Below are 16,018 nucleotides of genomic sequence, written 5' to 3' on the forward strand. Positions count from 1 at the left end.
TTTATTATGAAAAAAAAAACAAGTCATGGTTATCACTGCCCATCCCTACTGCCACCCAAGTATCATGTCATTCTGTGGGAAACACTGATCATGTGACAAATTCTGCATACTACTTTGCATTGTTTCTGATTTGACTCCTCAAAACCAGAGTGGTTCCATATAACTGAGGTCATTTTACTATTTTTTTGTTAACCAGTTCTAATCTTTAATCGTTCTGTCATCTTCTTTAGCTTTTTCCCTTTTCAAGCTAACCAGAGTTTATACTGTGGCTCTCCCTGCTCCTCACTTAAGTTGAAGTGAGGAGCTGTTTAGGTGGGACGGGCATAAAGGGTGGGTTTGTTTCATTTACTCCACATGACAAAGTGAGTGCTTAATGTCATGCAGCACAGCATTTTTTAAATCATTGTATGTTAATGATCGTGGGAAGCCAAAATCCTGTTTGATATTCAGACTTGATATATCAGTCAGCACTTCTCTGTAAGCACAAGCCCTTCCTCAAGCTCTTTCCCTTTTAACCTCTCTGTGTCCTTTTCTTTCAGTATGCCAATGAATGAAGCTCTGCCTTTAAAGATAATTGTCTTGATCTTGATTTTAGTGACCTTCACCACTTAGTTTCCTCCTATCACTCTCCAAAAGCCTCCCCACCCACACACAAACACACTTCCCACCCCACCAATGATTTGATGCCACCCTTTCTTTCTCACACTCACATTGAGCTGGCTGGCTTACAGACCAATATGAATAAAAACAGAGCTTAGGGGTCTGCCACCCTGAATATCCCCTCTACTGCAATGTCATCACAATTTAGCTCACGCCTACTAGTGCTCAGCCAAAACACGCACCGGGCTGTGAGTTTTGCAGCCCATCTCTGCAGCTGTGCATTGTAGCATTTGTCTGGTGTTGAATATAACACCAGTATCCCTCCTAGCATACTATGACAGAATCAAATGAATGTTGAATTTCTACTATATTCTCTTTCAACCTTTCTGGACAAAAAGAAGTCTGCATCCAACTGTTACTTTAATCTAACACCCACTTGCCTAATATGCAAAGTTTTCCATCGTTTCCACCCACTCCACCCCATATGAGCTTTTCAATTTTAGCAGAGAATCAGATCAGTTTCTTCCAACACTTCTGTGTCATCCCACAGGCATGGAGATATTTTTTAAAAATCTAAATACAAGGCAATCCAACAAAGAACAGTTGATTCACCATCTTCAAACCACCGTGGCTCTAATTAAGCTTTCATTGAGGTGCTAGTTTGACTCAGTGCTTAAATTGCACCTCGTAGCTTTAGAACTCAAATTTACATCAGTGGGTTTGACTCCCAACTTTAGGCATGTATTGCATGTCTTCCTCTGATTACTCATCAGCTGTATTGTCTGTTTATCTTTAGTAACTAGTTACACAAAAAGAAAGAAAAGACAGTTTCTTATGAAGCTTTTAAGACTTAAAATATGCATATATGGGTTTATTTCTGCAAAACAGTACCTACAAAAAACATTAGTCATTGTTTATGCGTATTTGTCCTAATTCCTATAGCAAAACATCATAACAAAGCTTTACTAGCATATGTGGTTTTGTGTATAATACCTGTAGCATGAAAAAGATTTTGATGAGTTAGAAATGTTGTTTAACCTGTCCAATTTTGTAGTAAGAAATTGACAGTTGAGAAAAAAATCAGACAGTACATTTGTTTGAAAACTGCAGAACTTCTTGGCGATGATGTCATGATTATAGTTGCTAGCGCATGCAAGGAGCGGGAGAACACAGGAAGGTAAAAGTGAGAGGTCCACTGGTACATTCCTCCAATAAATTCAGACATTGAGTTGTGATGTCTCATGTTTAAACTGTTAACCTTTCCTGCTGAAGCGTTTTGACCTTGGTTTTTCACTTCAGCCATTCCAGTGAGTCTTGAGGATTTGAAGAATTTCTTTTATTTGTTCTCAGAAGTCTAAAACTGCACTTATACGGTGTTTTTATTGTAACTTCTTAATTGTTTTCTGCTCTAATACTGCTCTGGTTCTAGTATCATCAGCACAACTAAACTGCTCCATCGACTGAGTTCAACCCCTGCTTTAGTCTCCCTTAAGCTACCCATACATCAAAAGACTTTGAAAAGATTTGGAAAAGACTCTTGGAAAACTATCAGCTCACACCTGCTCACATCTAAAGACACGTTTTTAGAGTTTTTAGTCACAGCCTAGTCTCAGACTGAGATTTTACAAAGACTGTGAATCTTGCAGGGTCACCATTTACAAGACTACTGCTACATCCTTTTAGCAATTTTTTCCCAGCATGCGATTTTTTCGCCACTCTGTCGTGATATGTTGGACAGTTCACATCGAAAAGGGCTGGGCTGATCTGCCCACAGCTTCACCAGCCGCTCCTCTTTCTGGATGGTCCCTATTGGTCGGGACCTTTGACGTTTCACTGCCGGTGTTTCTTGTTCGTCCATGCCGCTCTGCCACTTTTGTGGTTGTTTTGACTGGCAGGTTTCCTGTTTCCGGTTTTGTCAGAGCTCATCTATTGGTTGTTGATAGTGTTACATCATTGCAATATACGATCATATCAAATGTGTTTGATATGATCGCAAGTCCAAGACTAGGTAAAGACTGATATAAAACAGCGCTGATTACCACCTTAAACTTAACGATAGAGATGACGGGAGCACGCCGTGACTCCAGTAAGACTCCTAAAATTTACTAAAGACTTTCAGTTTTTAGTCTGTGACTGTGAAAATCTTATGGTGTAAGCCCAGCATTAGTCTTCTACTTACACATGTGCACTGAGCCGTTTACAAACAGACAAATGTTTATGCTCTTAGCAGTAACAGTTTTATATTGTGGTATTGCAAATTAAGAGTTAATGCCTTAATTAATATTTAAGTATTTTTGAAGTTGGACCATTTGAGGTAGCAGTAGAATCGGCATTAGCCTCTAGTGATGAAAACAGTGCTGGCTCAAAAAGCTATTTTGTTTTACCCAGAAAGCCTTGCAAAATAGTGAGAAAAAACAAAAACTTTCTGGGTATAAAATGCTTCAAAAATTTTTATATTTCGTACATTTGAGCCAACATTGTTTTGTGGCCCATTTTTACCAAAAATCTCGCTCAATTACGTGGAGAAACTGTACCCATCTAACCTTGCATAGCGTTTCCGTGTTGCTCACTGGCGAATCTATCTTGCCAAGCTCCCGTCTGAACCGTTTGGGCCCAATTAGAAAGTGACAGGACCAATCAGCCAGTACAACAAGCGAGTCCTTCTTCAAGGGTCAGTGCTCACTGAAATCACTGGAGACTAATGAAACTCATACTTCTATGTACCTTAACAATACACTTCAACTTTTAAAATACTGAAATATCCTTTTAAGTTTGAATTTCTCTCCTGCTTAGGGATGTGTCAAAGAGCCACCAACACCATGTTTCCTGATGTGGGTGTTCACAGTAAAAGGCTTGAGAAAAATAACAACTACAGGCTTTTGTTTTTACTGATCAGAAGTAACATGCATGCTGTTTGTGTTTAAACCGGTGATGATGGTGATGGTGACCGGTGATGATGATGCAACAAGTAAACAAAAGTGAATCTTCTTATTTCTTCATTCTAATCATTTTATGCTGTCTGCTGCCAATGCTGTCCTGCTTTTGTAGTGATTGTTGTGATACACATCATTACCTGATGTGGAAGAGCAACAGAGCCTCCCTCTCCCATTTATTGCTTCAGATTGTGATATACTGTTACAGATGCAACCATCAGTATTGGCGGATGTCAGACCTGTTGACAAACATCGACCATCGGCATATAATTTGGCAGAAACAGAAGGGCAGAAGGAGTCACCAGTTGGACAAACTAAAATGTGAGATCAAATGTGGCATTCCATCTGTCTTGAGGCCTTTACACATTAAGGACGCCTCTAATGGTTGGAAAATCGAAAAAATGTCAGCCGCAGTTTTGCTTGCCAAAGTTATGTTGCTGGTGTGGAAGCGTAAATATTTCGTGCAAATGATTTGCACAACAAAAAAAATTGTTTTGTGTGCAAGGGCCTTTACAGCAAAAGAAGTAAACAAAAAAGGAATCCATGTCTTATCTTAAACATAAACACTGGCTCTAATTTTTCCAATCAGTGCATCTGTAGTAGTAATGTATAGAGTATGAAATCCAGATGGTGTGCTACAGTTTGCCGGCATTTGTGTTAATTCTAAACAAGAAGCTGATCAATATTAGGTGCATAGGATTCTGTTTTTAATGTCATAGTATCAGAACAGGTATTGTTGTCATTTAGCCTTATCTAGAACCCTGTGAAACTTTAAAATCAGGACAGTCCTGGCACAGACTGAGAAAAGGAAGTGAAATGTACTGGCATAAGCTATTTAATTTCTCTGCAACAATAGGCTTAAATATTGTTCAGACGGTGTCAGGTTATACTATTGTGTCTCTAGTCAAAAGATAGCTAAAGGCAGACAATACAGTTCAAGGTTGTTGAGTTCATGCCCAAAGCCTTTGCTAAGGTGTGTAGGTGTATGTCAGGCTGTCTCAGGAGTTTCACACTGCACCACAAACTGAAAACTGATAAATCTCTCCAGCTGATCATTTTGTGTCTGTTCACCTTTTCCCTCAGTCTTCTCTGTATGAGTGGGCGACTCATTGCGGCAGGTCTGCGCCCTGAAAGGCTTTGATTAGATCGCTCTGTCTTTCCGCTCTCATTCAATTTCAAATCTTCTTTCAGACGCAGCCTCGCAGGCTTCTCTCTGCTGTACTCTCAGTGAAAGCATTCGGTGTCGTCATCGCTAAAAGATTTTGCATTTACTGATGCGCTTATGTTCTTTTTACATCAACCAATTCATGGCACTTAAGTATGCAATCTTTAAGAGAGTAAGCAGGGGAATAGATTTGGATGTATTCCTCATTCACCTTCTTACACATTTATTTGTCTGTGCTGGCGGTCACATCTACATCCTTATAATCACCAGTGGAAAACTTAAAAAGTGTTCAGACAGTGTCACTTCAGGAAGGTCCACGACAATTAAAGCTTGGGGTCATACTGAGCCATATTGTCCCTTGACACCTTCCTTATGCTCATTAAATCTTAGACTCATGTACCTGTGTGTCTGCAAGCACTGGGAACATCTGTCTCACATGTCTACACAGAAGTGGTGACAGTGTTCACCATATCTGCCCTTGTCTGCCTGTCTTTGTTCATCACTTTTGTAGGGATGTTCCTCCTCGACTAATTTCAAAGTCAATTAAGCTTAATTTTAACTTCACACTTAAGAAAAATCTCAAAAAATGGTCATAATTTAGCACAGTTCATTAGCGTGGTTAAATAGGATCACAGTGTCTCCAGGGAAATGATGTCAGATTAGTTTGTTGAGTGTGGCTAATTTTAGCCTGCTGGTTTACATAAGGGATGTACGCACTAAACCATTACCTCATCACCTTTGCTTTGCACTAGAATTTCAGATATATGAAAAATAAATATTTATATGCAGACACTAAATGCAGATCATGTTCTGATTTAAACGTATTGTAGCAACCCACCACTAGTTGGGGCTGTTGTGTAGACTGGCTGCATCTCCGGTTAATAGGCCCCCTCTAGATTGATGGTTGATGGTTCAAATCCCAGTCAGGTCCTTAACTTTGGATAAATGTGTCTGTAACATTGTAACATCAGGAGTGCTACATCCATTTCCTGAGAGGGGTGTGGTCAGAAGTGGAGTCAGACAGCTCATTAAGATTTAAAGCTGCAGACACAGAAACAACTCATTCTGAGAAGGGCTGAAATGGGGGGAGGGGGGTTTAGACATGCAAAAATCCAATACTAGAGTTTTTTTTCAGAAACTAACTTCACAGGCATGTTTTGGGGACCTCTGAGACCATTATAAACTTGTTTTAAAAGGGTAAAATATGTCCCCATGAACAGTGACAAGCAAACAGGATTTAGATGTGCTTCAGCCACCCCCATGGTAGTAGTAAAACATAACAACCAGGTGTTGGTAAATAGGATTGAAAAAATGTACATCTTAATGAAATTCATGTTAAATCTGTTTTTTATTAATTTTTTTCCTTTATCAGGCCGGCCACACACTAGACAATTTATTTATTCTGGAACGATTTTTAAACTGTGGGAGACCACAGACTTCAGGACAATTTCCAGAGATTTTTCATCTTTAATCCTCTGAATCCTGGCTGGAGTTAGCCTAAGTTAAAGTTGTGTTTATGGTTGTGAGTGGTGAAAGTATGCATGATCTGGATGTGATGCTACCCGGTCTGCTCACTCTCATTGGTTGTTGTCGGTACTCTGTCACTGCGACCTAAAATTGTAAATTTCAAACGTGTTTGATATTTACGATTCGGGATTTTGGAGGCTACAACGCAATTTGGAGCAGTAAAACAACCGTGTTGACACCACACTCATGCGGACTACTCAGACAAACTCAGATACGCCCCCACGATCGTTGGGGGAGGCAAATCTTGCCCCAAATCAGGCTTAAAATCCTGTAGTGTGTGGCCGGCCTTAGAGAGAGATAGGACAGTGGATAGAGCCAGAGCAGGGGTGAGAGAGTTGGGAATGACATGTGGTCAAAGAGCCACAGGCTGGACCTGAACCTGGGTCGCTGCAAACATTGGGTGCAACTTAACCACCAGACCATCTGCACCCTGTATGAAATCTATACTTTGGTTAATAAATGACACAGGGGTATTTGAAAATTATGCCCCTTACCAGATATCCTTTATAGCAGCCATCTTCAAGAACTCTCCATGGAATCAGTAGTGGTGCAAATACTAGGGCAGGGGTTCTCAAACTTTTCAGGGCTAGGGACCCTTTACAGGGCAGAACATTTTCCAAGGACCCCCACATATCCCTCATGCTGAATAAACATATGTTCACTGCCATTTGTACTCTTAGATGCTGTATTTTAAACTCTTCAACCTAAATACAAGCTCTTGTTCAAGTGAGTGTGGCTTCCTACTTTTTGCGATCCTTTGAGCAGCCATAGAGAAGCCCTCTGCTTTTTCTGAGGTTGTGGTTATGTTCACCATTTTCTGACAGATGTATTCCTCACTCTTTTGTCAGAAAAAATAATTTGTTTTGTCCTTGAACTCTGCATGCTTTGCTATCAGATGACGCTTTAACTTGGCAGGTCTTCCATCGCTGTTCTCAATAAAACCAAACTCCAGATAGCTATCATCATATTTTCTCAGTTTAACTGGTTTGGGTGTAGCATCACTTGATAAAGTGGACACGCTTTAAATATTTATCCATCGTTGCTAGCTGGTCCTGCACCAATGTGGGAGTCACTGGTTTAGTATGGTTGTTTTTATGGCACTGTGGTCCCTATATGTATTTATTTGCTTTTTAATGACATGGCATTAAAAAGCAAATTTAATGGCATTGCTTTAATAATTAATTTTGAATTATTTCACGGACCCCAAGCTGTGGCTCGTGGACCCCCAGGAGTCCCCAGACCCCAGTTTGAGAACCACTGCACTAGGGAACACCAAGTCCTTTCATCGAATCCTGAAAGGAGAATTTAAAGCTGGAAGGTCTAGCACCACTAATGTTAGCCACACTAACAAACAATTTTTTCTTTGGTTACCTGCTGACTCTTTTGAATTAACTTTGCTCAGTTTTGGCTAAGGATGTGTGTGATTAGCTGGCCAGACAGTTAAATATAGATCCCTTTGACTTTGGCTCCAGAATGAATAGTTGGTTAAACTAATTCTTAACATTTTTTATCAGTTCAAGCCTACAATCCTGGTCAGATGTTCTCTGTAACACAGCCAGTGTAGTTGTTTTTAATGACTATCTTGCTGCCACAATGCTCTACTCTGATCTAAACAACAACAACTTACTGCTAGAACACCAATAGCCTCTGGTAGGTATAGTCTGGTTTAGCACTATTGTGATGTAGAGGAGAAAAATGGGGATAAAATCAGGTTATACTCGCACATCACCAAAGCATTTGGGGACAATATTCTGCTCAATGACAACAAAACAGAGAAAAAAAAACCCACATTTTACATACTCATAAAATACTTCATGGCATATTTTTTTACCATTAGTCTCAGAAGTAACAAACCACAGCTACAAGTTTTAACTCATGCCACCTTTTAATCATTCATTTTGCCTGATGTATGTAACCGGTGTCACAGTTTAACTGGTGTTGGATTAACTGGTTACCCCCCTTACTCCAGTCTACTGTGACACTTGCTTTCCTGGTTTTAAGAATTTATCAGTGTCTTTGGAGACATTCAAGCCACTAACGAGATGGCTGGGCCAGAAAGTACATTTACAGAGATAAATAATACAAAAGAAAATTTAAGTGGCTTTGCAGATGCCTGATCAAACAAAAAACATGACAGTGGCTCATTAATTCTACATTGTGACCCCACAAACCTTTTTCAAGGAATGTCAGTGTATCTGAAAGCAAAGCATTTGCATTAAAATTCCCTGTTAATGAAACATAAATTTGACAAATAAAAGGTTAATATTTCAGTCTCATGTTATGGTTGTACAAGGTTTTTTGGTGGGCCCCGAAGATTTTCTGGTCTTGAATTGGGCTGCAGCGTACTGAACTTTGGGAAAGGCTGCTTTAGACTATTCACCTTTTTCCCATTTCAGTTCTGGGTTAACTGACTATGAAATTAGTCGGCTCTGGGCATTCCTAGTTTGCTTCAGGTCAGTCAAGCCAATAACCAAAGCTGCAGCGAACCTATGGCTGCAGCCTCAGCAGGTGGTGAGTTGTGTTGATCTGATCCACAGTGATGGCCAACATATAAAAATATGAGAGATAGGTTTAACCAACTTTTAAGGCTGGTACCAACTAACAAAGATGATAACTTTGGGTTGTTTAATGGACCAACATGCACATTCCTGCTCCTCTACCTTGTCTACCATAATGCCCCTTATTGATTATGTATGCAGATAATCTGCAGCCAACGTATTGCCTTTTTTCACAGGTTTTCTAAGATATCAGGATTCTAATGTTCAGTGTTTTTACCTCTGGGTGCTGTTGTCAAACAAACACACAAACTCCAGCCGATGTTGGTGTGTGCTGCGACAAATTCTGAGTCCTATCTCTAGTGTGCCTGCCAAGCATTAAATCCCATCATGCCCTGCATGTGTTAGAGACTGAGAGACTCAGTGTGGAAATATGTTGTCATTCAACTGAGCTTGGTTTATCAACAGGCCCAGCAATCTTTAGTCTGTCCTCATATCAGGTCTCTTCAAGCGCCGCGTCCTCCCAAGTGTTTGTGCGACTGACTGGAAGATAGTAATCTAATTCAGCTGCCAGGGAGTTCCACTCTGTCGGACTACGCCGCTCTATATTACAGCTCAGGGCTCGGTCCCGCTGTGGAGGATTTTCTCACCACACTGACTGTCCTCTCTTTTTTTCCTTTCCATCCCTTGCCCCCCTATTCCCATCATTCTCTGCAGGCCAAGTCGTGCATCTGTCACATGTGTGGAGCCCACCTGAACCGACTCCACTCCTGTCTCTACTGCGTCTTTTTCGGCTGCTTTACGAAGAAACACATCCACGAGCACGCGAAAAATAAAAGACACAACCTAGGTAAGCCACACACGCATACATAACTGCATAAGAAATCAAGAATTTGGTGCTTTTGAAACTGAACTACTCTTACAATAGAGCTGAAATGCTGCAAAAAGATGCCAAATAATGTCCAAGGCTCAGTCCCATCACGTCAGCCCCCACATTCACATTCACCCCAGTGGCCCGCTGCAGCATCAGCTATTATCAGTGAAGGATTACAGCATTACTTCGGGCAACTTCCTCCTCTGAGCAGACAGGGAGCTAAACCTCTCTCTAACCGCAGCACATTACCATTCTGGTGGGAGCGCCTTATCCAGTCAAATGTCATGGGTTTACGTTAGAACCCTCCCCTTCATAGCAGCAGGGGAGGGCTAGACATTTCTAATCCACAGCTACTAGAAAGCCTTGCCTTAACCTTACATGCTAATTATGCTAAATAAGACAATGACACTAATGAGCATGATTTTGATATTACCCTGACATGGACTTCTAAATATAGGAATAAGGAAGACAGGAAGGGGGGTAGGTGGTATTTTTGTGAATGACTTCAGCTAATTTAATGGATTTCAACAGTTTGGTTACACACACACATACCCCAAGTGGACGGCTACAGTGTTAATTAGCTTTGAGCTTTCCACAGGAGCCTCTCTGACACTAGCTCTCTGTTCCTCTCTACCTCTAATCAAATTATTCAAACTCCCCTGCCTGCTGGACAGAAAGCATGCTTCTCTGGACTCCTGTTCCATCTTCTTCAACTGCCATTTTCTAACAATCTCACTCCCATTGACTCTTTGTTTCTCAGAAATACACATATGGTGCCTTTTCCTCTTTCTACCTGTCTTGTCTCTTTTCTTTGGTCTCATCTTTAACAGGAAAAGTGATAACGACCAAAACTTGATTGTATTAACAACCTGGTTTGGCATTTATAAACCAAAAATGAATAATATATGAGCTTATCAATACTGCTGTAAAGTAGAGATAGTCCAATATAATTTTTTCCTTTCCGATACCAGAGTGTTGGGTATCTACCGATACCAAGTACTGATCTGATACTGATGTAAACTCTCTGGACTGACTGTAATGTGAAAAACTGGTACATTATTTTTGCCCTACAGTGAACTCAGAGTATGGCTCAACGAATAGAATGATAAATCACAGCCTCTCTGTGACACATGATTGTTTATTTTTGTAAGCTATACGGCTAAATATTGGAATAACAGTCACCATTTCACGTGTAGGCCTGTGTCTCAATGGCCAGGGTTTATTAATACACCAGAACATTGGACTGAAATGTCGCCATTTGTTGGAATACAAGGCACACAACTTAAATCCAGGTCAGACCAAAGCTTTGCAATGCAGCTAAATGGTTTTAGAACATTGCTAACAACTGTCACAAAAGCCTAAATCAAGCTGTCTGATACTATCACCTGCTCCCAAAATTTTCATGGGGAAACTTACACTGCTGTCTCCTCCTTAGGCTGCATGTCATGCTTAAATGCACAGCTGTTGGAGGAGAAAAGAGTGTTTACAGGGTGAAGTTTCCATGGGAAAACTTAGGAAAAGAGAGGTGTAATCATTTACAAGAGGCAGATAAATGCAATAAAGGGAAAATAAATACTTTGAAAGGCTATCCTTTTTTTAGTTGGCACTTAATGCATGGGTGTGAGGCGCTATATAAGATAAAACTTGGGAAATTCAAGGCTGTAGGAACTAAATTTGTCCATATACTCAGACCAGGAGGATCAAGGGCCGCAATACTCCGACTTAGTTCTGCATGCTCGGCTACAGGAACACCACACTGTCTTGTCCTTTGCGTGATGCATCTTCAGAATTCTTTATCAGGTTTGCTCATGTTGAAGGTGGCAACAGTGGTGCTGCCCCTCATTATTATAGCCTTTTATACTGTACATGTAGCCGTTTTTTTTTCCAACTTTCAGGTGTAAAACACTGCCAAATAGCCAACATTTAGCATTTAGTTCTTCTTTGCTGCTCTAGAAATGGTAGTTCGCTCCAAAGAAGAATTGATTCCGGTTTGTACTCTCCAAAACCAATACCCGCTATTTCAGCAGTATCAGTCTTTTGGCAATACTGGTATCGGAATTGGAACAAGGCTAGTATTAAGTCTTGTGGATTCTACAATTTAACATCATGTCTCAGGTTCAGTCATGCTTTTTGGATTATATCACTGGTGTATAAACTATTGTCAAATGGAAGTTTCTTTATAGAAATTAAATTCCTAACAAACAGATGAAAAAAAATGCATGAAAAGGAACTGGAAATGGTATTGATACAAGTTAAAATACCAAAATTAGCAGTCCCCATCCCTTCAGTTGAGTGACTAGAATTCTTCAGATACTACCTTCTTCTGCAGTAATCAGTCTTAATCCTATTCCTCTCTCTTCTACTTGCTTTGCTCTTATTTGTCTCATTTTATCCTGTTGCTGTCATCCACATAGGATCTCCTTTTCACTGAGCGTATGATTACCAGAGAAATGATAAGCATGCTTTTCAGTTATATTTGAATCATTTATCCCTACTTCTACATCCAATCACAAAGAAAAACTCCACCATAACAACAGTGCAACATATACCAGTCAGCTTTTCTACATCATGGTTCAGCTTACATTCTGTGTGGGTAGCGCCAAAACCAGAAATATGTCTGTTTAAGCTAAAAATAGGTTGTCACGGCAACAGAGCTGAGGTATTGTTGCCGTGGAGTTTGAGAATGGGAGAGGATGGTGTGTTAGCTGAAAAGCCCAGGTGGGGGTCGGGAGACAAATACACCTATTCCATCATTGCTCCCCTCACATCTCCTGGTATTTTTGAGAGTAAGCGATGAGACGGAAACATATTGCGAGTAGTGAGTGGATAATGCAGGGTGGGGGGGTAGGGGGGCACTTGTCTTGAGGCTTACTGGGCCAGCTAGGTTGGAGAGTAAAATAAAACCCAATGTGTGTTGTGTCTGTGGTGGAAAAATCTATTTGTAATTATGATTCAATCTCTTTCTCTCTACCTCTCTTCCTTCTCTCTTTCCTGCTCCCAGCGATAGACTTATTATACGGTGGAATATATTGTTTTGTGTGTCAAGACTACATTTACGACAAAGACATGGAGCAGATTGCCAAAGAGGAACAGAGGAAAGCCTGGAAATTGCAAGGTATAGCCGTTTTGTTTTCTGTCAGAGAACTTGCTGAGCATTTGAAATGAGGCCAACTGACATCTCTGCGCTGTCACATTTGTGTTTGTTTGCATCCGCAGGCATAGGGGAGAAATACACGACGTGGGAGCCAACCAAGAGGGAACTAGAATTATTACGACACAATCCAAAGCGGCGGAAAATCACTACGAACTGTACCATAGGTGGGCTGCACCGTTCAGTCTGCACAGCTTTTCAGCCTCAGTGTGTGTGCTGCAAAGCTCTGCATGGCTCTTCTTGTGCTCTTGAGGTCACTCTTGCATACACCACAGTGTGTCTGCATTTGTATCACGCCTCCCCAATACTTGTTTTCTCTCATTCTGCTTCCACACTGATCTGCTGCTTTGGTTCCTTCCTGCTCTCTCTATTGTGTCTCTCATTTTGTTCACGCTGGTTTTATCTTTTTCTCTGCCCAATGTCGCCTGCCTTCCCTCACCCCAGATATCTCTAAAGAGCCTGGCTGCTAGCCCTGATTGGACAGTACACTGTGTGTGTGTTTGTGTGCACACCAGGACCAGTCTGAAGTGTTAAAGCTCTCGCTGAGCACTCTCTCTTCCAGAACCAAGCCCCGCTTATTTGGATTAAACCCAAGACCTGGCTGTGTCTCACCTGTTGTACTGGCCATCACCAGAGGACTGTAACTCTATTTTCTCACTCTAAATGAGTCCATTCACAGCTTTGGGGTCTGCTCCAGGATACACACTGATTCTCTGGCAGACCTGACCAAACAGCACATTGTTAATTTTCCAGTGACACAAACAAAAAAAAAATCCAAAGCTGAAAGCACAAGGGACTTGTGTAAGCTAACTAAAGCCTGCTAGCTTATTATCATCATAATTTTGATCGAAATTGAGATTACAATAATTAAAAATGATCACTCATTTACTTTACAAAAAAACGCATCTGTGCGGCAATTTATGGTCAAATAAATTTATCGCATTGTCTTGAAGGTCAGCCATATTACGAAGTCAGAAAGTGTTTTAGAATTTTTTCATGACTACTTAAGCCAAAGTTGTTTTGCATGACTGAGGCCATGCTACCTTTTTTGTTGAGCAGCAGCTGCCACTTCATTATCATCTTTTGCTCTCTTGCTCTTCAAACAAACCATAGTCCCTGTTCTAGTTCCCCCTGATCTTCACTTCAATTAAGGTTTATTCAGGTTTTTTTTTGTTTTTTTTTGTTTTTTTGTTTTTGGTGGGAGGGGCAGAAAGTAGGGCTGAGCGATGCATCATCAAAAATTAGGGATGCCCAATATCGTATTTTTCACCAATATCAGATATGCACATATTTACATATTAATTCTAACTGATATGGGTAAATGTAGTTCAGACGTTAATCTTCAGTCCTTAAAACACACTATTTTAAGTTAGACGATGAACAAATTAGCAAATTTCAGACCTTAAGACGCACTTTTACATGTAAGAAATTGTCACAAATAAAGAAGAGACTTCAGCTAATGTAGGTCTGTTGGTCTAGCCTAAAACTGCACTAACTTACTCGTTCCTATGTCCAATATTTACAGCTGATATAAGCAAATTTCCATAGCCAAATTATTGGTTGTAAACTTTGCAAGAAAATTTCAATCTGCTGATACTGATAATTAACTTTTTAAGCTAATATCTGCAGATACTGATATGCCAATACTATCGTGCAGTAACTGTACTTTTCCCATCTTTGGCTAGTTCCCAGTAGGTGTAAAGTCCTCTGTAAGATACGCTGCCATAGCATGTTGTTTTGACAGGTATGGTACTTATGGCTGAGGATAAAGAGGATTTAAGTAGTTGTTTTGGGTGTTCAAAGTCCTTTTTGGTAGATGAAATTCCATAGACCAAATTTAATCATAGTTTTGTCTGCCCATTTAGCACTTTAATGACTGAATGTTGTGGAAGATATGTAACGCCAGCTGTAGATGAAGGTTGTTTGTTTACAGCTATTTTTAAGTTAATTCTATAAAAAAAACAACTACTCAGTCTAGCATAAAATCTTTAACTTTGAATGAAAAGAAGAAGAAACAAGATTAATCTTATATAACATGCCCTTTTTACCAAGACAGTTATCAGCAAAGTGATTCATATCCTGCAGTCATTTCAAAAGTTACAATTCATGTTGCACTGGATCACAAAATCCTATTTATGTCACCACTACACTAAGCAGAACAATTTTTGTTCTTTTCATTGTACTTTCTCAGCAAACTATCTTTGATATTTCTTTTAAACATAATGTTTGACTTGGATTCTTTGGTTTATCCAAGATTGTTCTGTTCTTGTTCTCTATTTTTTTTCTCATGAGTTTTGTACATAATTTGCAAAGTACTGTAGTATGCTTAATCATGAAATTTCAACAGGCGTAACTTTAGAAATAATGGGTTTGATGGGTCCCTGTATTCTCTAATCATAATGTTCTGTCATATTCTTATGTATGTCGTGAATTTCTACTTCACATTTGCCATTTTTGTCTGAAGAAATGTTCTTAATTATTTATGAAAATATCAATACTCATTGTCCTCAGGGTTGATTCAGCTTCCTTCCATTACCAGTAGGATGACTCATGTCATATATTTATTCCATAGTCGTTTTGTTCTCACACTTCTCTTTGTTTCTCCTCATTCTGCAGGTTTACGAGGGTTAATAAACCTGGGCAACACTTGTTTCATGAACTGTATCGTTCAGGCCCTCACACACACACCGCTGCTGCGAGACTTCTTTCTCTCCGACAGACACAAGTGCGAGATGCAATCAAACTCCTGTCTGGTGTGTGAGATGTCGCAGCTCTTTCAGGAGGTATGATGCACACAGTTCGCCACCTTTAACTTAGACTACTTTTGTTCATTCCCGCAAGGAACAAAAAAAAAGTGATTAGAGATGAGCTGAAATGTCAGAGAATATAATACAGGATGTTCTCTCGCACTGTAACCCACTGCAGAAGGCTGAGTCACTGTTGTGCTATTTATTTGAGTCCAGAGAGGGAGGCAGAGAGGAGGAAAATGGAGCTTGTAAGGAATACACAGTCATATACGAATGAATGAGCAAAATGCAGCAATTATGCCTTTATTGAACCTGATTGCTGTGTGCAAATTGCACCGCAGAGCCATTTATAGTCATTTACATCCCAGTTCTCTGAAACAAAGTTAGCATTTTACATCGGACAAACTCATCAGCCCCTGAATGTTATGTAATGTCTGCTCCCACACTGCCGCGCTTATTTCTTACACCCTCTCACTTCCTAGTATATATGGGCCCACAGATGGCAAGTGGTGCTATAATGAGTTGA

The 16,018-nt window shown here is 40.2% G+C and overlaps 1 protein-coding gene across 2 annotated transcripts in view; it reads left to right on the top strand.

The window, feature by feature from the left end:
* Positions 1-16,018, top strand: part of usp22 (ubiquitin specific peptidase 22) — a 51,730-nt gene that overhangs the window by 17,189 nt on the left and 18,523 nt on the right. For both annotated transcript variants that reach the window (XM_041777966.1, XM_041777967.1), the window contains 4 exons: positions 9,438-9,570; positions 12,596-12,709; positions 12,811-12,912; positions 15,362-15,528. In XM_041777966.1, the coding sequence (XP_041633900.1) occupies positions 9,438-9,570; positions 12,596-12,709; positions 12,811-12,912; positions 15,362-15,528 (516 nt within the window). The remainder of the gene's footprint in view (positions 1-9,437; positions 9,571-12,595; positions 12,710-12,810; positions 12,913-15,361; positions 15,529-16,018) is intronic.

The sequence above is a fragment of the Cheilinus undulatus genome, linkage group 21, assembly GCF_018320785.1.
Source record: "Cheilinus undulatus linkage group 21, ASM1832078v1, whole genome shotgun sequence".
Lineage (NCBI taxonomy): Eukaryota > Metazoa > Chordata > Actinopteri > Labriformes > Labridae > Cheilinus > Cheilinus undulatus.